Source organism: Haliotis cracherodii, unplaced genomic scaffold (genome assembly GCF_022045235.1).
Source record: "Haliotis cracherodii isolate W230 unplaced genomic scaffold, xgHalCrac1.p SCAF_11, whole genome shotgun sequence".
NCBI classification, from domain to species: Eukaryota; Metazoa; Mollusca; class Gastropoda; order Lepetellida; family Haliotidae; genus Haliotis; species Haliotis cracherodii.
Genome location: NW_027266266.1, coordinates 26,858,426 through 26,877,774, shown reverse-complemented (window position 1 = coordinate 26,877,774; position 19,349 = coordinate 26,858,426). Strand labels below are relative to the sequence as shown.

The 19,349-nt window shown below is 40.3% G+C and overlaps 1 protein-coding gene across 1 annotated transcript in view; it reads left to right on the top strand.

Annotated features, from left to right (window-relative positions):
- The first annotated feature begins 6,952 nt into the window (after nucleotides 1–6,952).
- LOC139456379 (BCAS3 microtubule associated cell migration factor-like) overlaps nucleotides 6,953–19,349 on the top strand; it is a 57,293-nt gene continuing 44,896 nt past the window's right edge. Inside the window, exons 1-7 of the mRNA XM_071238041.1 lie at nucleotides 6,953–7,105; nucleotides 7,635–7,695; nucleotides 8,643–8,718; nucleotides 9,226–9,326; nucleotides 10,856–10,937; nucleotides 12,804–12,867; nucleotides 13,815–13,925. Coding sequence (XP_071094142.1) covers nucleotides 7,038–7,105; nucleotides 7,635–7,695; nucleotides 8,643–8,718; nucleotides 9,226–9,326; nucleotides 10,856–10,937; nucleotides 12,804–12,867; nucleotides 13,815–13,925 — 563 coding nt within the window. The 5' untranslated portion in view covers nucleotides 6,953–7,037. The remainder of the gene's footprint in view (nucleotides 7,106–7,634; nucleotides 7,696–8,642; nucleotides 8,719–9,225; nucleotides 9,327–10,855; nucleotides 10,938–12,803; nucleotides 12,868–13,814; nucleotides 13,926–19,349) is intronic.

Below are 19,349 nucleotides of genomic sequence, written 5' to 3'. Positions count from 1 at the left end.
AGCCGATAATACGTTTATTGATTGTTCATTATTTTCTAACTCTATGGATATTTTAAAGAACCATGGACATCATGAACATAATTGTCACACGTGCTATCTTAGCTGACCGATGAGACTTGACACCTTTGTGAAACATCTGAAACAAACTTAGTGATCAGTTGAGAAACGAACACGGGTTATAATATCCAGAAACGCTATATGTATATATCTTAACATTTGAATGTAACAGAGCCATTTGACGTCGAATAAGTTTATTTGTACAGCTGCAGACGTATGGGATATTGTTCCTATTTGTGAATATTCACGGATACATTCCTCGAACAAGGAAGCTGCCCAAATGTATACATAAAACTTCGGTGGGTCGTAATTATGATATTTTCATTTTGTTTTCATTCATTTGCTATAGAATCAGTTTTGTTCCCCTTGTAACTGTAGGCGTGTATACATGTATATTACATTCAATGTGTAAAAAGTGATTCACTCAGGCAATTTATAAAATGTCTAAATGTTTCAGTCATATAGAAATTGACTGAATCCAAGTCCAGATTGACTAACAATTTTTAAGAGGTTCAAAAGGGCTTAAAAATAGATTATTTATCCTAGTATTAGAGTGAGTGAGTGTGTTTGTTTTTACCCCGCTTTTAGCACTATTTCAGCAATAACCACTATACTACCCGACCGCCCCGCTAGTATTAGAAGCCAAAACCATAGAAACGTACTTTGAATTTTGTTTTCTTTTAATCCTATCATTTTCAGTCACTGGGTGATGAAATTAAAACCTAAAAATGTTTGGAATTCGTTTAAAAAACCCATAAATTGACCGATTTTCAGTCAGTTTGAAAAATAAATGAATCTTTAGGCGTTGCAAAAATTGCCTTCGTGAAACTTTATACATTTTGGCTAAACAATATACCCACAATGAAATACTATCAATAAAAGCGATACATGCGCTTACGAATGGCGCAGCACAGGTCGCGAACTAATCTTGATATCTGCTATATCATCCGGACAATGACAATGACTAAGGCAACAACCAGTCTCGGGGCATGGCTGTAGATCAGTGCCCCTTTAAAATGGAAGGAAACCTGCCATTGTAGGTTTCTGGCTCATTCAAGGGACGCAACTCTACTCAACGAATTGCGGCAACTCAGAAGACTGAGCAACAAGATGACTGTATAGGCAATAAGCACAAAAACACGAGAACGCGAGATCGCGACACTTGACCAATGTCGCAATCTAGCGTTCTCGCGTTCTCGTGTTTTTGAAAATAGTTACATTGTGCTAATTGCCTATACAGATATATGTAACTATTTTGTAAGGTTATTCGCCACCGTGCAACGGCGTGAACTGAGGTGCGCACGAACCATTGTATCCAACATCTTTAATACACTGCTTATTACTGTCTACAAACTGAAAAAGTTGGAAGTATGATGTTGGATGATGAATAAAATTTCACGCTCGTGTCTTTTGACATCTAAACGACGAGATGAACCACAACGTTCATGGAAATATCTGCTTTGCAAATTAATGCAGTTTATTTCAAAATGGCTGCTCAAAATCACGTGACTTTTGACAATGTCAGAATACAATTTTTCCAAGTCTTTTGATTATACAGAACTATATATGTAGACTGGTAACATAATAAAGTCAAGAACACGCTCCGTTTCTTGCCTGTGAACTGACTGAATTTGACAAATATTTTCTGACAACTAACACTCAAATAACCAACATGGATGCCTTATAGTATTTTTCTGAAAGATTTTGTTTGTTTGTTTGTTGTTAAAGCCGCACTCAGCAATATTCCAGCTATATGACGGCGGTCTGACATCAAATATAACAACACTTGTTAGGGTGGCCCAGCCGTCTAAGGCGCCGCATTTCTCTGCAGAGTTGCGTCAGTTGGGCACGCCCGAAACCTATGATTGTGGGTTCGAATCCCGGTTCGCCCCGATTATGTTTCTTGTTTCACCATACCCGTTCTCGTGGGCTTCGTCGAAGAGGTAAACGTCTGAAACCTGCATCACTTCGGGCTTTCCTCTCATATTAAGCTGACACGATGTCATATAATTGGAATACTGTTAAAAGCGGTGTTAAACCGAACTCACTCACTTACTCTATAGATGACTACGCGTTTAATCGCTATGATCATTGAAGAAGGAAGCAGGGTGTATTATACGATTTATCATGACCTCATTTCCGATGATTCGATTCTGATCTTGAAACATTTTCACGCAGCGAGTTGTACGACGTTAATTGTGAGAGGGAAGTGACGTCAAGTTGCTCACCATGGATGTTGAGACAAGTCCGTTTAACAAACGGCTGCATGAAGGCGATAAACATCCCAGTGTCACCCACAGGGTACGGGTAATTTACATGTTTGTCGTGTCTCGAAATATGAATTGTAAAGAGTGTATCGTGCCAAATATATGGTGAGTTACTGAATAAATACAGTAGTTTCAAGAAAGTGGTAATTGTATTTATAATGTTAAGTGTATTTTACAACATGGACCAGGTTTATATTGTATCTTGTGATGTCAGGATCGAGTTATCGCCCTTGATGAATTGTTTGTTTATTATAGGGTTAAGATAATGATTTTGTATACGATTGATTATTAAGTTCATGTACAGAATATAGACGTATGTTTATATGAAATGAATTAATGTGTGAATATGTATGTGTATGAAACCTATGCAGTATTGTTTTTATAATGTTATTGTTTTGTACATTAAAGGATGTCATTATCTACTCTGGCAATAAACACTCACACCCGTAGCCTATGTTTGAAATTGTATTTTCCATCACAATCCCCGGTTACAATATGACAATCGGTTTTGGGAGAAAAGGTACGTGTAATCGACCTGAGGATTGTGTGAGCATATGCAGGAAATACCCAGGCACCTTAAAGAGAGGTAAATATTTTTAAACCTTGTACATGTTATCAACATCCTTAATGAGGCTGTACATAATGTTGATATCTCATATAATCATTAAACGACTCGTGGTTGTTGTTTATTGTACAATAAAACACTCGCCCCTCATGGTTTATTCTCCCTGCAGTGTTTTATTGTACCCCACTCGTCGTTTATTTCTTTAACAGTGGCCCGCTCATTTTTGATAACATGCGGGCGGTTTAATGATAATTTTATCCATTTTAACTATAAATAATGTAAAGCAGGATGTTTTGTAGTCAGGTTGGAGCGGATGAAAATATGATAATTAATTTTGTATTTCAAATTGGTCTATGAGAATTTTGCCTTTCATGAATATGCTAGCCGTGTATAAAATTGCCTCATGGAGCAACTCACTGGCCTGTGATTATTTCTGTAACTGTAGTACTGCTGATGCGGCTTTAAGGAATATTACTCACTCACTCACTCACTGACGGTAATAGTTTTGTTTCCAGCTTTCGGACACATTAATGCCTTCACCATCATTGGACATTCATGTACACAATTTCTTTTGTTAAATTATATTGAGCATGTTGAGGGTTTTATTATAAAGTACATAGGAAACTGTAACAACGGGAGATGACTCAGACTTTGAGTATGTAAATTACATAGCATTTCAAGCTCAAGTCATAAGTTTGCTAAATGCTACTTGGAGAATGAAGAGCATGAAAAAAGCATGACCAAAGGACAACTAACGTGCGCATGCGTTTGACCTTATGATATTACGCATGTGCACAGACAGCGTCTAAAACGCGAGAACACGAGAACGCGAGATCGCGAGAAAATAAAATGTCGCATTCTCGCGTTCTCGCGATTTCGTGTTTTTTTATGATCTCCGATAATTGCGGGTCTTTGGAGTAACCATTGTAAGGATTTGACAGAACCAGATTCATTTTCACTGAATTCGAATATTTTGAAACATCAGTTGTCGGGGTACTCCAATTTTGAATGTCCGTTCTTCAAAACCTGTGTCATTATGTCTATCGTTGGAATAACTGAGGTTGTGCATTCTCGCGTTCTCGCGATTTCGTGTTTTTGTGGCCTAATTTGACAAGTCGAGATTGCGAGATTTTGCATCATGTCCAAATGTCGCATTCTCGCGTTGTCGACTTTTGACAAAAAGTGCTATGTACCAAAAACACGAGAATGCGAGAACGCGAGATTTTGGCCAAATCTCGCGTTCTCGCGATCTCGCATTCTCGTGTTTTGGGCATATTTACCTCGTTTCCAAAGGTCGAGATCGCGAGAATGTCCCTAACAGTATTCCATAGCATACAGGGGAAAATGATCTCACCAGTGGCGGGTATGGGCCACCGTACTACTGCTATTTATACGGTAATGTACCTTACGGAAATGTTCGTTACCAAATTATGCGAAACGACCTATTTACGTGAAATTAGCTTAGTCTTAAGGCTACAAAGTGCTTCCTTCAGTCATCCATAGGCTGCAGGCAAGTATCCAAGATTGGTTATGCTTGTAGCAGATAGTGTGCTTCTTGTTCATTTTATTACATCTGCTTGTGATCTTGTGTAACAAACAGTGGACATGTCTAAAACAAGACGAGGAATGACTGCATTTATATGTCAACACGAAATACTGTTACATTTTGCTGAACAAAGATGTAACATACATTTCATAAAAAGAAACCTTTTCAAAATTAAGTGAGTTTGGGATAATATAGATGTTTTCTGCCAAACTTTTGACATTTAGAGAAAACTATTGTTCTGTTAATAATGTTTTAAAGACAAATGTCTTTACATAAACATTTTATTAATGGAAGTCAGTAAACTTGTCCACCTGAATTCAACTTTACCTCACGACTGAATGTGATGTAAATCTTAACGCAGGTAAAACTCAAACTGATTTCTTCTGACATTGAAATTATGGAGGAGCGATTTAGGAATAGGATGTGATAACAATGATACTGTTTCATCATTTAATCTGAAATAGGTACACATGAAGGAAGTCATATGCGGCTTAAATCACATACGAAGTCAAACTGATTAAGTATGAAACATATCTTCGTTCTTTATGGATGTTTGATGTTCGTTACAGTTGAAATATTCATTACTAGTGTGTAATTGTCTAGTTATATTCAAAGGAGTATGGCAAACCATTGTTTTTTTAATTTGCATACTCGTGTTGATTAATGTTCCTGGCTAAATCTGGTGGCCCTAGGTGTTTGACACTTTCATTTTAAACATCAATTATCTGTTTTTCTTTCACAATCTCTTAACGTAACTGAAAGTATAATGAACGAAGTAAAATTATTTTATCTTGTTCACCTATATTTTATCCAAGTAAAGATCTTGTTCAGATATCCTTGCTTTGATTAGCAATGTGTCTGCTGAGAACATTGTTTGAAAACAGGGTGGCCTTGTATACAAAATCAGGCAATTTTGTAATGTACGTTACAACTGTTGTAGATCTTCGAATCGCATGTTGTGGTGGGATATATATTGTTGTAGCCATCAAATACAGGAGATATGATCTCCGATAATTGCGGGTCTTTGGAGTAACCATTGTAAGGATTTGACAGAACCAGATTCATTTTCACTGAATTCGAATATTTTGAAACATCAGTTGTCGGGGTACTCCAATTTTGAATGTCCGTTCTTCAAAACCTGTGTCATTATGTCTATCGTTGGAATAACTGAAGTTGTAATAAAGATAGATCAATTATTCTCCTGTTTGCTGCTTTATATCAAGCATTGTTTTCGTTTCCTTAATCTGTAACGTACATTTCAATACATGTTCCCTCAGAAGCATACCCCTGAACTTTAATTGCTAATCCTGAGCTAATAATACAACTTAACTTGAAATCCAGTGATATACATACACAATATGCATCATGCTTACAAACCAAACAAGTTACATGGGGCTTAAATGGCTCTTCGTGAGTGTTGTAATATAATAATTTATTTTTTCGGTAGACAACTACACAAAAAAATATGATAAATAGGATATTCCATGTCTCGTGAAATATCACGTTTCTCTCATCTCGTGACGGCGGAAAAGGAGATATTGTCACTTGTAAAAATATCTACTTTCCCCACGTCACTCGATGAGAGAAAGATATTTCACTCGACACCTGAAATAGCCTCTATGTAGTATGTGCTATACTTAACATTTTTTAAACTTTATATATCACACGAACTTGAACCGACCCATCAATAATTACATGTATTTTGTTGTTTTATAAGTATTAAATGTAAGATTATCTGAAACGTATAACGATACAATATGCCTAATTTTAATCACTTTTTGACTGTTGTAAACTTCTTTCAGGTATGTGATGCGGTTATTGTTATTGGTAAGGGTCAATGATAACCGGTCGTATACATATAACCTGTACATCAAACATCCTAGTCTGTCACAACAGAAAATAACGCAATGAAAGTGATATATATCTTAAAACGTAAGGAACGTAAGCCGGGACATGTAAATCTTGTATAATTACGTGGTATTTCCGATACTCCCTTACAAGTATATTCTCATGAAAGACAACTTTTAGTTGTTTATGAATTGGCGATGGGACGTTTAGCGACATTTAGAGTATTTTATAGTGCACTTTCTTTACTATATAGGAAATTATTTGTGGCTAAGGGACATTACAATGATAGAAACGTTCCACTTTATTAAAGGAGAATGAAAGTTTTACGGTTATAAGCAGATACCATAATATATACCGAATATGGTCTGTTATAAATAAAGATAAATTGAAATGATACGTCTCTTTGAAACAAACTACACCAAGGTTATGCTTATGTTTGGTTAATAAGTACGAATGCGTAAGAAACAGCGTCATTTGTAATGTAGGTTTCTCTCTCTCTTTGTTAGAGGAACACGTAATCAGAAGTATAAATATTACTTCGTCATTTGAGATTATTTTAATGCGCATCTTTCTTTGGAAATACGGCTTTTGTACATACAAGAGTTATCTCCTATTTTGACAGTACTGCATTGTGGGACGAAAACATGTGACGTCACTTCCTATGAAAACATCAGCTGTAAATGTAAGGACGAAGTATTTTCAAGTAACAAGTGGATGTTTTGCCCCCAAAATTGGCTTGATCGTGTAGATCGAAATGGCCGCCGATTCTCCGAGAAGAACATCCCGTTTCAACTGCGCATCAGTGCGGCCCCAAGCTTACAGGTGCAAATAGTACCCATTTCGTTTGGAGTTTTAAATGAATGAGAAACATAGAAGTTATTACGCGAGTGTGTTTGGGGATGGTAAATATCCTGCATTAGGAATAAACATTGTGTTTAGGAATAAACATTGTATTTAGCGGGCCTGACTTGTTTGATGCTTTTTTTTCCATCTTATCCCAATTGCATGGATCGATGCTCATGATACTAATCCCTTGATTGTCTGGTCCAGGCTTGATTATTTACATACCACGATCATACAGCTGGAGTATTGCTGACTGCAGCGTTAAAGAACAAAACAACAAATAAACAAACATAGTACATTGATATATCACCTGCTGATAACTGAAATACTGTTTGTACCAGCATTTAAAACCCAACTCCCAAGTCTGATCGCATTGCTTTGTCAAATATGTGATTTCAATGATCAAGTTGTGAGTACTATGATTGATGATTAGTACAGATTGACAGAGATGACACTCTTCCTCGGGACGTTCTCAGCCATGGTTATAACATTGGTTGTTTTTCTCCAGTGACAAGTCTGTGGTGGAGAGTGTGGTGGACCTGATTGCTGATGTTGTGCCCCAAGTACAGGTGGGTCAATAGGAAACCTTTTAGGCCTTTTAGTTTTTATCATGTAGCGGCCATAAAGTTTCTGAGTCACGTGATGGGATTCGAACCACAGACCTTCTGATCCGAGGTCGGACGCCTTGTCCACATGACCAAAGAGGTTTACCCTGTCAGCAAGCTGACAAGGTAAGGATGTCATCTGTGGGATGACTCCACGCCCTGCTACAATTAGATTGTTAATAAATATGACTGTCATATAAAAACTAAAATTGGAAAAAAAATAAATGACTTTTGTCATGTTAAATATAATTAGGTCCGACTGTTTCACAATTAGTTCCAGGACAGTTAAAGTGATATCATCTGTGGCTGTTTACATATAAGCTGTTTATAAGCTCCTGCGATTACATTAGGCCACCCATTTTTTATTTTTGTTTCACAGGCCTGCCGACCCTACAGATGGAAAAGAAATAAAAAAAATTAAATTATGTCGCCTGCTAGTTATATAGACCCTGTTATACAATAAATTCCATGTCTGCATCACTATCAGTGATTCAGGAAGCCAGCTGCAGTTTGACATTCATATAAATAAATATATGATTGATATAGCTATTTATTTTTTTATTTCAACTGACCTTGTGTAACTGGAATATATCCGTTAAACATTAAATTAAAAAAGTGTGGCCTTTCAGTTGGTAACTATATGTTGACCATTGACCAATGTTTATTGACTGATGTTTATTGACTGTTTATTGACTGACAGTTATTGACTGATGTTTATTGATTGATGTTTATTGACTGAAGGTATGTGACTGATGTTTATTGACTGTTATTTATTGACTGATGTTTATTGAACAATGTTTATAGATTGATTTTTATTGACCGATGTTTATTAACCAATGTTTATTGACTGATATTTATTGACCGATGTTTATTGACTGATGTTTATTGACTGTTGTTTATTACTGTTCTAGGCATACAGTGGAACACAGAAAACAGATGACAAAGACAAGATTCTGTGGGTGAAGTTTGAGAGATGTGATGTCAATGGTATGATAATTATTATGATACACATTGTATGGCAAATGTGATGCCAGTAATATGCCAGATGTCATTTGTGTCTGGTCTGGACTTAATGATTTACAGTCCGTGTTCATTTGACTGGAATATTATTGACTGATGTTGACTGTAAAAAACCATTCAGTCTCTTTTTCCTGAATGTTTGATTTGACTAACATAATCATGATAATGTTATTCACATCTCAATATAACTAACCAATCAATGGAGAGTATCATTTTGACCAATCAACTTACAGCTGACATACACTTAGCTCTGTCTTTGGAAATTCTTGTGGAATTTGATTGAGTGAGTCAATGTTGTTGTGTGCAACAGTGAACAATGCTCCAGCTGGATGTACCATGAAACACAGCCGAGTTGCCAAGTAGAACTGTCTGGTTCTTAATGTTAGTTGCTAGGATGATGAGATGAGTCCAAACAGTGTTTAAAGCACATCATCTAAACTGCCTCAGTCAGAACGCCAATGGTGTTTATTTCAGATTTGTCTCACAACCCCAACTTCCATGTGAATGAAGCAGGTGGTCCTCCACTGCTGTTGATCATTGGTTACAGCAACGGTGTCCAAATATGGCATGTGACGGTGAGTATGGTTTTATGTCGCTTTTAGCAATATTCCAGCAATATCACGAACACTTTAACCGCCCCCATTAGAATAAGGGGTGAAATGGTACAAGGTCACAATACGTATCATGGTACATGTGTCATGATGCAATGCATATCCTGATACACATATTTACGTCAAATTGCATGGATTCTTCTTGACAATAAATATTGCAGAGAGGTTAAAAAAGAAAAGCTAACTGTAGACACATGTTTGTAGTGGCTATTATCATAATTCATTAGAGAACTTGGAACTCAAATTACAACACATTTTGCCATGTTTGACTGACGGAAACGCAGGAATTCCTTAAGCAAGTCACAAGTAATATATTTCAATATTTCAGCAAGTGTGTGGTCTGGTATCGATACAGAAAATATGTATTGTGTATTGTATCTCAGTGATAAAACTCATGGTGCATCGATGTATTGTCTCACCCCTTATGAGAATCACATGTTTTACTCTGCTATACCTCTCAGCATACAGATCTGAAAGCCTTCAGGTTGTGTAAGGAGAACCCTAGGTGAACTTTGACTGTCCGTATGAAGGATGTGTGGGTTCTTGAGACTGCTTCTTTACCGCCTTTATTTTGGAAATTTTGATTTGTATATATGTAAAACATAACACAGAACACAAATGTTGCTTTTATGATGATCCATTTTCAACTATGCCCAGACGGGCAACCTGTCGCACTGTTAACATGACGGCGTGACATTTTACATGCTCTGAAACAAGTGACAACATGTGATTGAGTGAAGAAAATGGGAAATGGCAGGTCTTAATTTTGAATCTTTTAATTGTAATTCTTATGACGTAATAAATGTCAGTTGAATTGGTTTAAATGATTCAACCAGACCTACTTTTTTATGTGTATAGTATCCAAAAGTTTCAGTAAGGTAGAATCCTGCCTTCTCTCTGACTTTGGAGAAGCATGTTACATCTCAAATAATATATTACACCGCAGAAGAAACATCACTTCAAGAAAATAATACATGAAAGTTTCTCATTGAAATATCAATGCATTTTGTTTAGGTTTTAGGTATCCTGTTTTTAATAGTCTGTATCCAAATTTAAATGTTAAGGGCCAAAAAGTGACCCAATTTATGGATATAAAGGGTCTCCAAGAGATGGCACTAGTAACAATACAAGAATGTTGGATCCACGTATTGGGGTGCCGTATCAGAAAAGGCACTAGGAAAACGCAAGTGAGTTTTGATTTTCTTGGTCATTTAGCTGCCATTAACACTAAATTTGGATACATACTAATGTAAAAAAGAGATACCTCCAAAAAATGCATTGATATTTCAATGGGAAACTTTCGTGAATTACTTTCATGAAGTGATGTTTCTTTTGTGGTTCAGTATAGTGGGGAAGTGAAGTGCTGCTGGAGTATTCTGAATCTAGTTAGAACTGCAGTTTTGCATGAGTCACTCTGTTTAATTGACACTAGAACTTTGATCAAGCTTGTTTCTGTGCTTGTATAGATCTATTGACATTTTTTACATCTTCAGTGCAATGGAGAGGCACAGGAAGTGATGTCACTCCGACAGGGACCTGTGAGAATATTGCGGGTTTTACCGACACCTGAACCAGGTAATGAGTTATCTCCCTTCACAGTGATGTTAGCTGGCACAATACCACATTTCAATGTTGAAATATTAATTAGCTGTAGTATTAAAGCAATGCAGTGCTTGTACCAACAAAACTACACATTATGAAAGAGATGTTGCCTGGTTTCATAAACCCAGCCCTTCAGTGTAGCATTGACTGGAAGATGCTGAGTAGTGTTTGACACTGGCTGAAATTTGTCAGTGGTCAAAAGGACCAGCACATAGAAAAATCTACTGGTCCATCTATATCTCTACTGGACACAATGGTTCTGACCACAAAGGGTTTTAGATGGTATCACTTCATTCTAATTCGACAATGTGTACCAAATTACAGTAATAAAAGACAAGTTAAGGCTGATTAACTTCAGAGAGTTGTTTGTTTCCAACGAGTGAAGTTTTCAGCTTTTCCCAGATACCGATTTAACACATCCATTAGTCATAAAAACAGTACCTCACACTGAAGTTAGATGATACATACAAGTAAGTGTTACTGGCGAACACTACTGAGTACAGTATTTGATCACAAAGATCTCCTACAGCTCCATGTCATGGCACAGCTGCATTGGGGCTGACCATTTGATATTTGGGGTGCTGAGGTAGCCTAGTGGTTAAGGCGTCAGCTCGTCACGCCCGCAGCATGTATAGTCCCCCCATTGACAGGCACAGTCGACCTTCAACAACCTTCTGTTGAACTTCAAGCCGACCTTATCAGGGAAACATGGAAATTTCTTGAGGCAAAGGGAAGTGAAAAGCTCATCCACGTTGTGATGACGTTTATTTGGAATGAGATTGGGCTATTTAAAAGATGACATTATAATGTGAGAACACAGAGATGTAAAGTCAAATCCGATAAAAACCAGACAGTTTCATATCAAGGTGGTTAAAAACCACATACAGGGAGGATAAAGGGAAACTGTTTTGAAAATGTTCCTCATGCTGAATATTTCTGGACTTTTTATGTCAGTTCTATCTTGAAACAACTATAATACATTCTTTTGCAATTTGTTTGAGGTTAGCATATTTTGGTCATGGATTGGCTGGAGTGAGTGAGTTAATGCTTTACGTCACATCTGCAATATTTCAGCCATATTGTGACGATGGATTGGCTGGACAAGGAAAGTTTAAACATGTTAATGAAGTTATTCTTTTCCTGCAATTGTTGCTTACCAGTCTACAGGGTAACAGGAACTGACTCTCTCATGATGTTGTGTGATGTGCATCTACTGTTGATCTCAGTATACTCAGTGGATGCAGTTGATGAACACTGGTAACTAGTGACTTCTGTATGTGATGATGTTGTTTATGACCTATCATGATGAGGAGTGTTGTGATGGATCCAAGTGTCACTGCATTAGGACTATATGATGTCAGTACATTGCTGACAAGTGGTACTCACTGGCCAACAACACAATTATACATAAAACACTGCTCACTTTACAGTAGTACTCATATATAGTGGCAGGGTTTTGCCTACCTACCTAGCCAAACACAACCACCCACCCAACCGTGAAGAAATGGGTTAGAATAGGTCTTCAGCAACCCATGGTTGCCGTAAAAAGTGACGGCTTGTTGTAAGGGGTGACTAACAGGACTGGGTGGTCAGGCTCGCTGACTTGGTTGATGCATGTCATCATATCCCAATTGCATGGATCAATGCTCATGATGTCAATCACTGGATTGTCTGGTTCGGACATGATTACTTACAGATCATTGTCATATAGCTGGAATATTGCTGAGTGTGGCATTAAACAAACAAACAAACAAACCTACTTAAGGCCTTACCATGATGCATGTTGTATGGTGACATCATGAATACTATAAATAGTTCAAGCTATGTGTTTTGTTCCAGTGTTTGCAGACATTGACTCCTACGGTGGAAAGAGGCCGCTGTTTGCCATGTGTGACTCCTCCAGGTACGACTGTGTCACACGTGTAGCCACACACCATGTGTCACATACACACATTCAGTCATTGTTAGTTGGATATTGCACAGGATGCTGACACTATACAACGTGGACAAAGCTAATTCTACTGTCATGAACCCCTTGGGGAATTTTGGTTTGTATTGGAGCCGAGCATCCTATGCTTGTTGTAAGAGGTGATGTTTAGAATCGGGCGGTCAGGCTGAGTGTTTGTTTGTTTGCCTGTCATCATGCCCCAGTGATGGGGAATGCTGCTCAGAATGTCCATCACTGGTTTATCTACATGCCACCATCATACAGCTGGAATACTGATGAGTGCTGTGCCACCATCATACAGCTGGAATACTGATGCGTGCTGTGTTCACAACACAAATTGTGTCTCAAAATGTGAGGCAGACTAAGAAATAGATTTAGTCAGTTTATCTGAAAGTTTATCTCATAAAGTATGCTTACATTTCAGTATGTGAAAAAAATTGGATGCAGTATTTTCCAACATTTATTATTAATGAGTTAGGGACATTTTATTATGAGTGAGTGTGTGATTAAGCATGGTTAGTAGGGTGTCAGAGTTAGAGTTTCTGAAAAAAAACTTTTTTGATAGAAACAAATAACTAGATTTAAATTGAAAAGGAGCCCCAGTGAAATGGGAGATTAAGGACATGAGAAAAACCTAGACTTGCTTCATTTAGGGCTTTTGCATTACAGAAAGGGCTGGGCAGAAGGGAGACTCATATGAGACAGGCTATGGGGTGTTAGTACACTAAAACATTCCATTCGTATCATGACTGGACACCAGAAATGGGCTTCACTCATTGTACCCAGGTGGGGAGTTAAACCTGGCTCCTTGGCATAACAGACGAACACTTTAACCACTAGGCTACCCGCCCCCTCTCATTATATCATTATCTCCACGTGGTGATGATGGCGTTGTGTTTCAGTGCTGGTCAGCCGTTCTGTAGTGTGAAGCTAGTCTCACTGAGGTCAGGAGATGAGGTCCACCACATCTCCTTCAAGACACTACCAGTCCTCAACATAGAGAGTAACAAAAGGTAAGTGACCTCAGGTGACCTTGGGTGACCTCCTGGTAGAGTCATCTCTCAGGTGGAGTCTGTCGGGTGTGGTATACCCAGCTATAGAGACAGAGCACGAGTGACAGTACTGATCAGGATGTAGAGGTACAGCTGCAAGAACAAAGGGTGAGGTGAAGGTAGATCTCAAGGTACTTTTGTATAAATTGTAAACATCAGTTCGGATAAACATTGGTTCATTTCAGCTCAATGATACTTATGTGAGATAAGCAAGTTACCTAACGTGTATTCAGATAGGTTAACCTGTACCACATGGTGAAAAAATACTTTTCAATGGCGACCCCCTAATCATGTGTCTGACACTGACCTTGAATATTGACACATGATCAGTATTGACCGCCTAAGGGGTCGGGTTGAGTCTGAGGGTCCTTGTTTTCACATATTGACCTTGTGAAGAGTAAATTTTTCAACCTATCCTAGCTCACACTTTGAAATTGCTTCGATCCTATGTGGGAAAGTACTTGAATCATGTTTCCAGCTTCTGAAATAAAGATAGCCACCCAAGCCCCCCCCAAGCCCCCCTGCATCTCCATGGTTACGTCCAAAAGTTGGTCAATTACGTGCCTCACGTGCATGTTGTGCCTGCTTGAACTGACCACATGTACACCTCTACCAAATCATCACTACCGTGTGGTGACGTGTTTGTAATATCAGAGAATATTGTTTGTACATCGCCAAGTTGTCAAGTATCCTACGGTCTATAAATATGGGAAAAAAGTACAGACAACGTCCTGCTTGTAAACAATTCTGACGTATCTTATCCCAGTCGGATCCTCACTTCTTATGTTGCGACTGTCGTGAACAGTGCACCCTGGGTTCCTGGATGTGCAGAATGTCATTCCCTAACTAACTTGGCGTTAAAAATTTATCTGCAGCGTTACTGATCGCTGTTCCAAAGCGGCTAAAACCAGCTCCTCACACCCTAAAGACAACTGTGAGGAGCCTGTAATGTCTGTCACAGACGAGACCCTCTCAGACAGCTTCCTTACAGTCCCATTTTTCAACTCACGACCACTTCACAAGAAAATACGCAGGTCGATGTGCGCTCGGTCTGTCTGTCCAATCCGGGTCCCTCACTCATTTCACCAGCAGCAGATTGCTCCAGTCCATTTAAAATACTGCTCTTGGATTCGGCTTGCTCTACTCCCCTGGCTGCTAGAGATACGACTGTCAGTATTACTACCTCTCAGGTTGTATTAGATTGTCACACTCCCGCTCCCACGATCGGTGTTCCCGCTCCCAGGATCTGCATTCTCGAGCTAATCACCATTCTCACTCCTCCGCTGATATTGAACGCCTGCACCATGATTTTTATCATTCCCGCTCCCAATCGTCTTCAATTGACCACTTGTCAGACAGTTCTCACTAAGCCTACCCGCCTCACAGTTCACAGGATTGGCGTTTGTCATCGTATTAAGAATGTGATCGTCAAAGTCATTCCCGGAGTCGTTTTCATTCGGTGCACAGATCGCCCGATCATAATCCTTCTAGGTCAGCTCCTCCCGACCCTTGTCCACCTATCCTACCACGTGTTGGGATCCCAGGGACTTCAGAACCATCGTTCGATTCTCTTGTGAAAGTGATATCCTTCACCGTTCGGATCCTTCATCGACTCCTGAACCTACTGACCCGGTCCCAGTTTCAGTTGCCTCTTGCTAGATCCCTCCCGGACCTGGCGTTCTTGATGATCACCGCCTTCCTCGGTCGGGTTTTGAACCCACAGACTCTGAATTGACCTTTCATTGGATCGCTGATAAATTGCAGTTACCACAGTCCCTGAATCAGTCCTGTATTAGATAAATTGAAGTATCAGCGGATGACTTCGGCTGCAGAACGGTTTACCAGATTTGCAGTGATCAACCTTACACAAGACAAGCTTATGCAGATCTTGGACCTCCTCACAAACCACACTGGCTCCATGTCGCCGTGGTGTACTGCAACATTTCTCCTGGGATGGTCAATTCAAGGCCAAACTGGTCTTCCTGCTCCTTGTTTGCTGATGCTATACAACAGGTCGCACAGGATGTGCATAGCGACTCTAGCCTTCAGGTCTCTGTGGATCTTCTACGTCTCCAGAAAAGACAATTGGAGGATCAAGAAAAAAAGGATTGCCAATATTCTGAATTTGTTCCTGCCCGGCGCGATTTATGCAAGCTTATTTCCTCTCGGCCTAATCCCTTTCGGTGGTGCAACAGAGGCCGGATTGTCAACGGGGTTCGAAGCCCTCCTTGGGTCGATTGGTCTCATCTACCGGACCAAAGGGTGCCGGTGTGACTGGGAACTTCTGCCCCCAGCTGTTCCTGTTACAGCCACGCCATAGGCGGAAGACTTGGGATTTTTGCAAGCAATTGGACCTTGCTCGCAGAAACCTTCATCACGCAGCTACATCAACAAGGGTATCGATCACACCTACGATGTCCATCCACGTTGGAGAACGTATCCGGCCAGACAGTTACCGACGTTGATCGACACTGTAGGTACGTTACTAGCAAAAAACGCTATGGAATGTCTCGACGCACTTCCTGTGACCCCCAGGTTTTATTCCCCCATTTTAAAATGGGCAGTTTAAAACTCAGGCTCATTTTCAATATGAAAACTTTCAACGCTACGAACCTCGAAACCCTGTAACATTTTCGCATAACGTCGATCACACTCCTTCATACGCTCTATCATCCCGACAATTTTAGGTTCAGTCTAGATCTCCAAGACGCCTTTCTGCACCTTCCCATCCTTTGGGAGCACCGTCACTTCCTCTGCTTCGTTTTTCATTACCAGTGGAAGGTGCTCCCGTTTGGAATTCTTCGGCCCCATGGCTTTTTACCCGCCTGACCCGGCCTATCACGAAGTTCCTACATTTTCGCGGGATCATGTTTAATTCTTATCTCGATGACTGCATTCGAGTTCACGCAGATGCCGATTTTGTCCATCTACAACTCGCCTTCACACTGCCTCTTCTCTGACAACTCTGCTGGCTAATCAACATACAAAAGTCGGGAACTCATTCCTACCCAGCGTCCCCAATTCATAGGAGCCCTGTTTGACAATCAGCAAGGTCTGATGTTTGTCCTGTACAACCAGTGAGTAAAGATTCAACGTCATGTATTGTTAGCAGCCCCTTCAACTGCGCCAATGGCACTTCTCGCACTCCTGGGCCTCCTAACATCGACGCAGGCGGTCACTGTCACATCATTTGCGACTGCTTCAGTGTTTTCCTGCACCCTTTATCAGCATCACCGATTGTCACACGCCGATCTCTCTACTGGTCCATCTCCACCCTCACCTTCAATGGTGGCTGGTCGCATCGAACATTTGTGAAGTGGGTCTCCTTCATCTGTTCGTCAACGCTTCAACCATTGTTTTTGGAGCATGTCGCCTTCACATAAAAAATCTCAAGTTCAAGGCAGCCATTCTCACGATTTTGCATTGGTCAAACCTCATCCGGTCTGACAGCATGGCAGTAGTGTGGTACATCAACTGGATGGGATCCACGAAGTCGATGTCCTTACTCTCACTTGCTCTCAAGTTCTTTTGTCTTATCGACTCTCTCAACATACATGTTTGCGCTCGGCCCATTCCGGGGCTATCCAACATTATAGCATACTCCCTGTCCCAACCAGACAGACAATCACCAACCGAGTGGTCTCTTCATCCACAATCGTTCCAATGGATATGACAATTTTATCGTCCTGGAAGTAAGACCCCTCAGCCATCCGCTTCAATGCTCAACTATCCCGATTCGTATATCCCATCCCTGACCCGCGGGCTTGTGAGCAAGACTTGATGGCAATCTAGTGGGAAGGTCTCAATGCTTACGCCTTTCTCCCGACAGGGCTTCTTTCCCGGGTCCTGCAGAACGTAACAGCCACCAATCGCCTGTCTCTGATTTTGGTCGCTCTCTATTGGCCAACACACAACTGGTTCCCCACCTTGCTTAGGCACGCCGACGAACGATGTCAACGTCTTCCGTTCCGCGACGGCCTCCTCCTTCAACCTCACTCTCGGTGGTTCCATCAGTCCCTGACAACGCTCCATCTTTGTGTTTGGCGCATCTGCAGAAGTCCCTCATTGCAAAAGGCTACTCAAAGCGGGTAGCGAAGACCATCACTGCTGCCCATCGTTCTTCCACCAGGCGCCATTATGACCACAAGTGAACGACTTTTGGGACTGATTTGTAATATTTGTGATATTTCCACTCCTACCTCGGCTTGGCCTCAACAGATCGCCGAATACTTACATCACCTGCATTCGACTTGGAAACTTCGGGGATCCACATTGGCAACCTACCTCGTGGCTGTTAACTCAGTCATTGCCACCACTTCCGGTGCGAAGGTTTCTATGGTTACGGAGCTACAATCGCTCATCCGTTCCTACAAATTATCTGACAAAACCGCTCGCTTTCGGCCTCCTTCGTGGGACCGAAACGTTATTCTTCAACACCTGTTTCCGGCGATTACGAACCACTGACGGAGAAGGACTTGGAGACATTTACGCTGAAGACTGTCTTTTTGTTGGCTTTGGCCACCGCTGCACAGGTTAGTGAAATTCATGCTTTCGATGAAAAAGATCATCTGTGATGTTGGGTTTTGGTTAAAGGGCCATTGCTATGGAATATAATTGATTGTTCCTCTTCTCGTTTTGGTTCGCTTCACTTGAATGTGTTTGATAACCTTGACGAAGCGTTATAAGAGTTACCAAACCTATGATCTGTGGGGGATAGTTGCTGCTGTTTCAATTATGCGTTTACAGCTACGCAGTCGTTCTATATGTATGATGACATACAGGGAAACAATTTGGGCATGTATACCCAATCTCATGCTGTTTCATTTGAGTAACGTATCGGGATCGTTAACACTGGATGATCATTGATCAAAGTTTTAAAATTTGGAAATTTTAGTATAAATTGTATATTTATATACTTATCCTATCTCACACGCGATAGGCCCACCCGACCATCCCTGCATCACATTTACTCTATCCTTATAGCTCTGCGAAAGAGAATGATTTGGTAGAGGTGTACATGTGGTCAGTTCAAGCAGGCACAACATGCACGTGAGGCACGTAATTGACCTAGCTTTTGGACGTAACCATGGAGATGCAGGGGGGGGGGGGGGGGGGGGGGGCTTGGGTGGCTATCTTTATTTCAGAAGCTGGAAACATGATTCAAGTACTTTCCCACATAGGATCGAAGAAGAAGGGAGAAGTGTGAGATAGGAGCAAATATGGTGGAAAACTTCGCATTACATAATGACAGGTGATGTCAACCAGTGTTCATGACATTGGCAATAGACCCGTGAAGATCCCGGGTAGAATAGGTCTTCAGCAACCCATGCTTGTCGTAAAAGATGACTCACAGGATTGGGTGGTCAGACTCGCTGACTTGGTTGA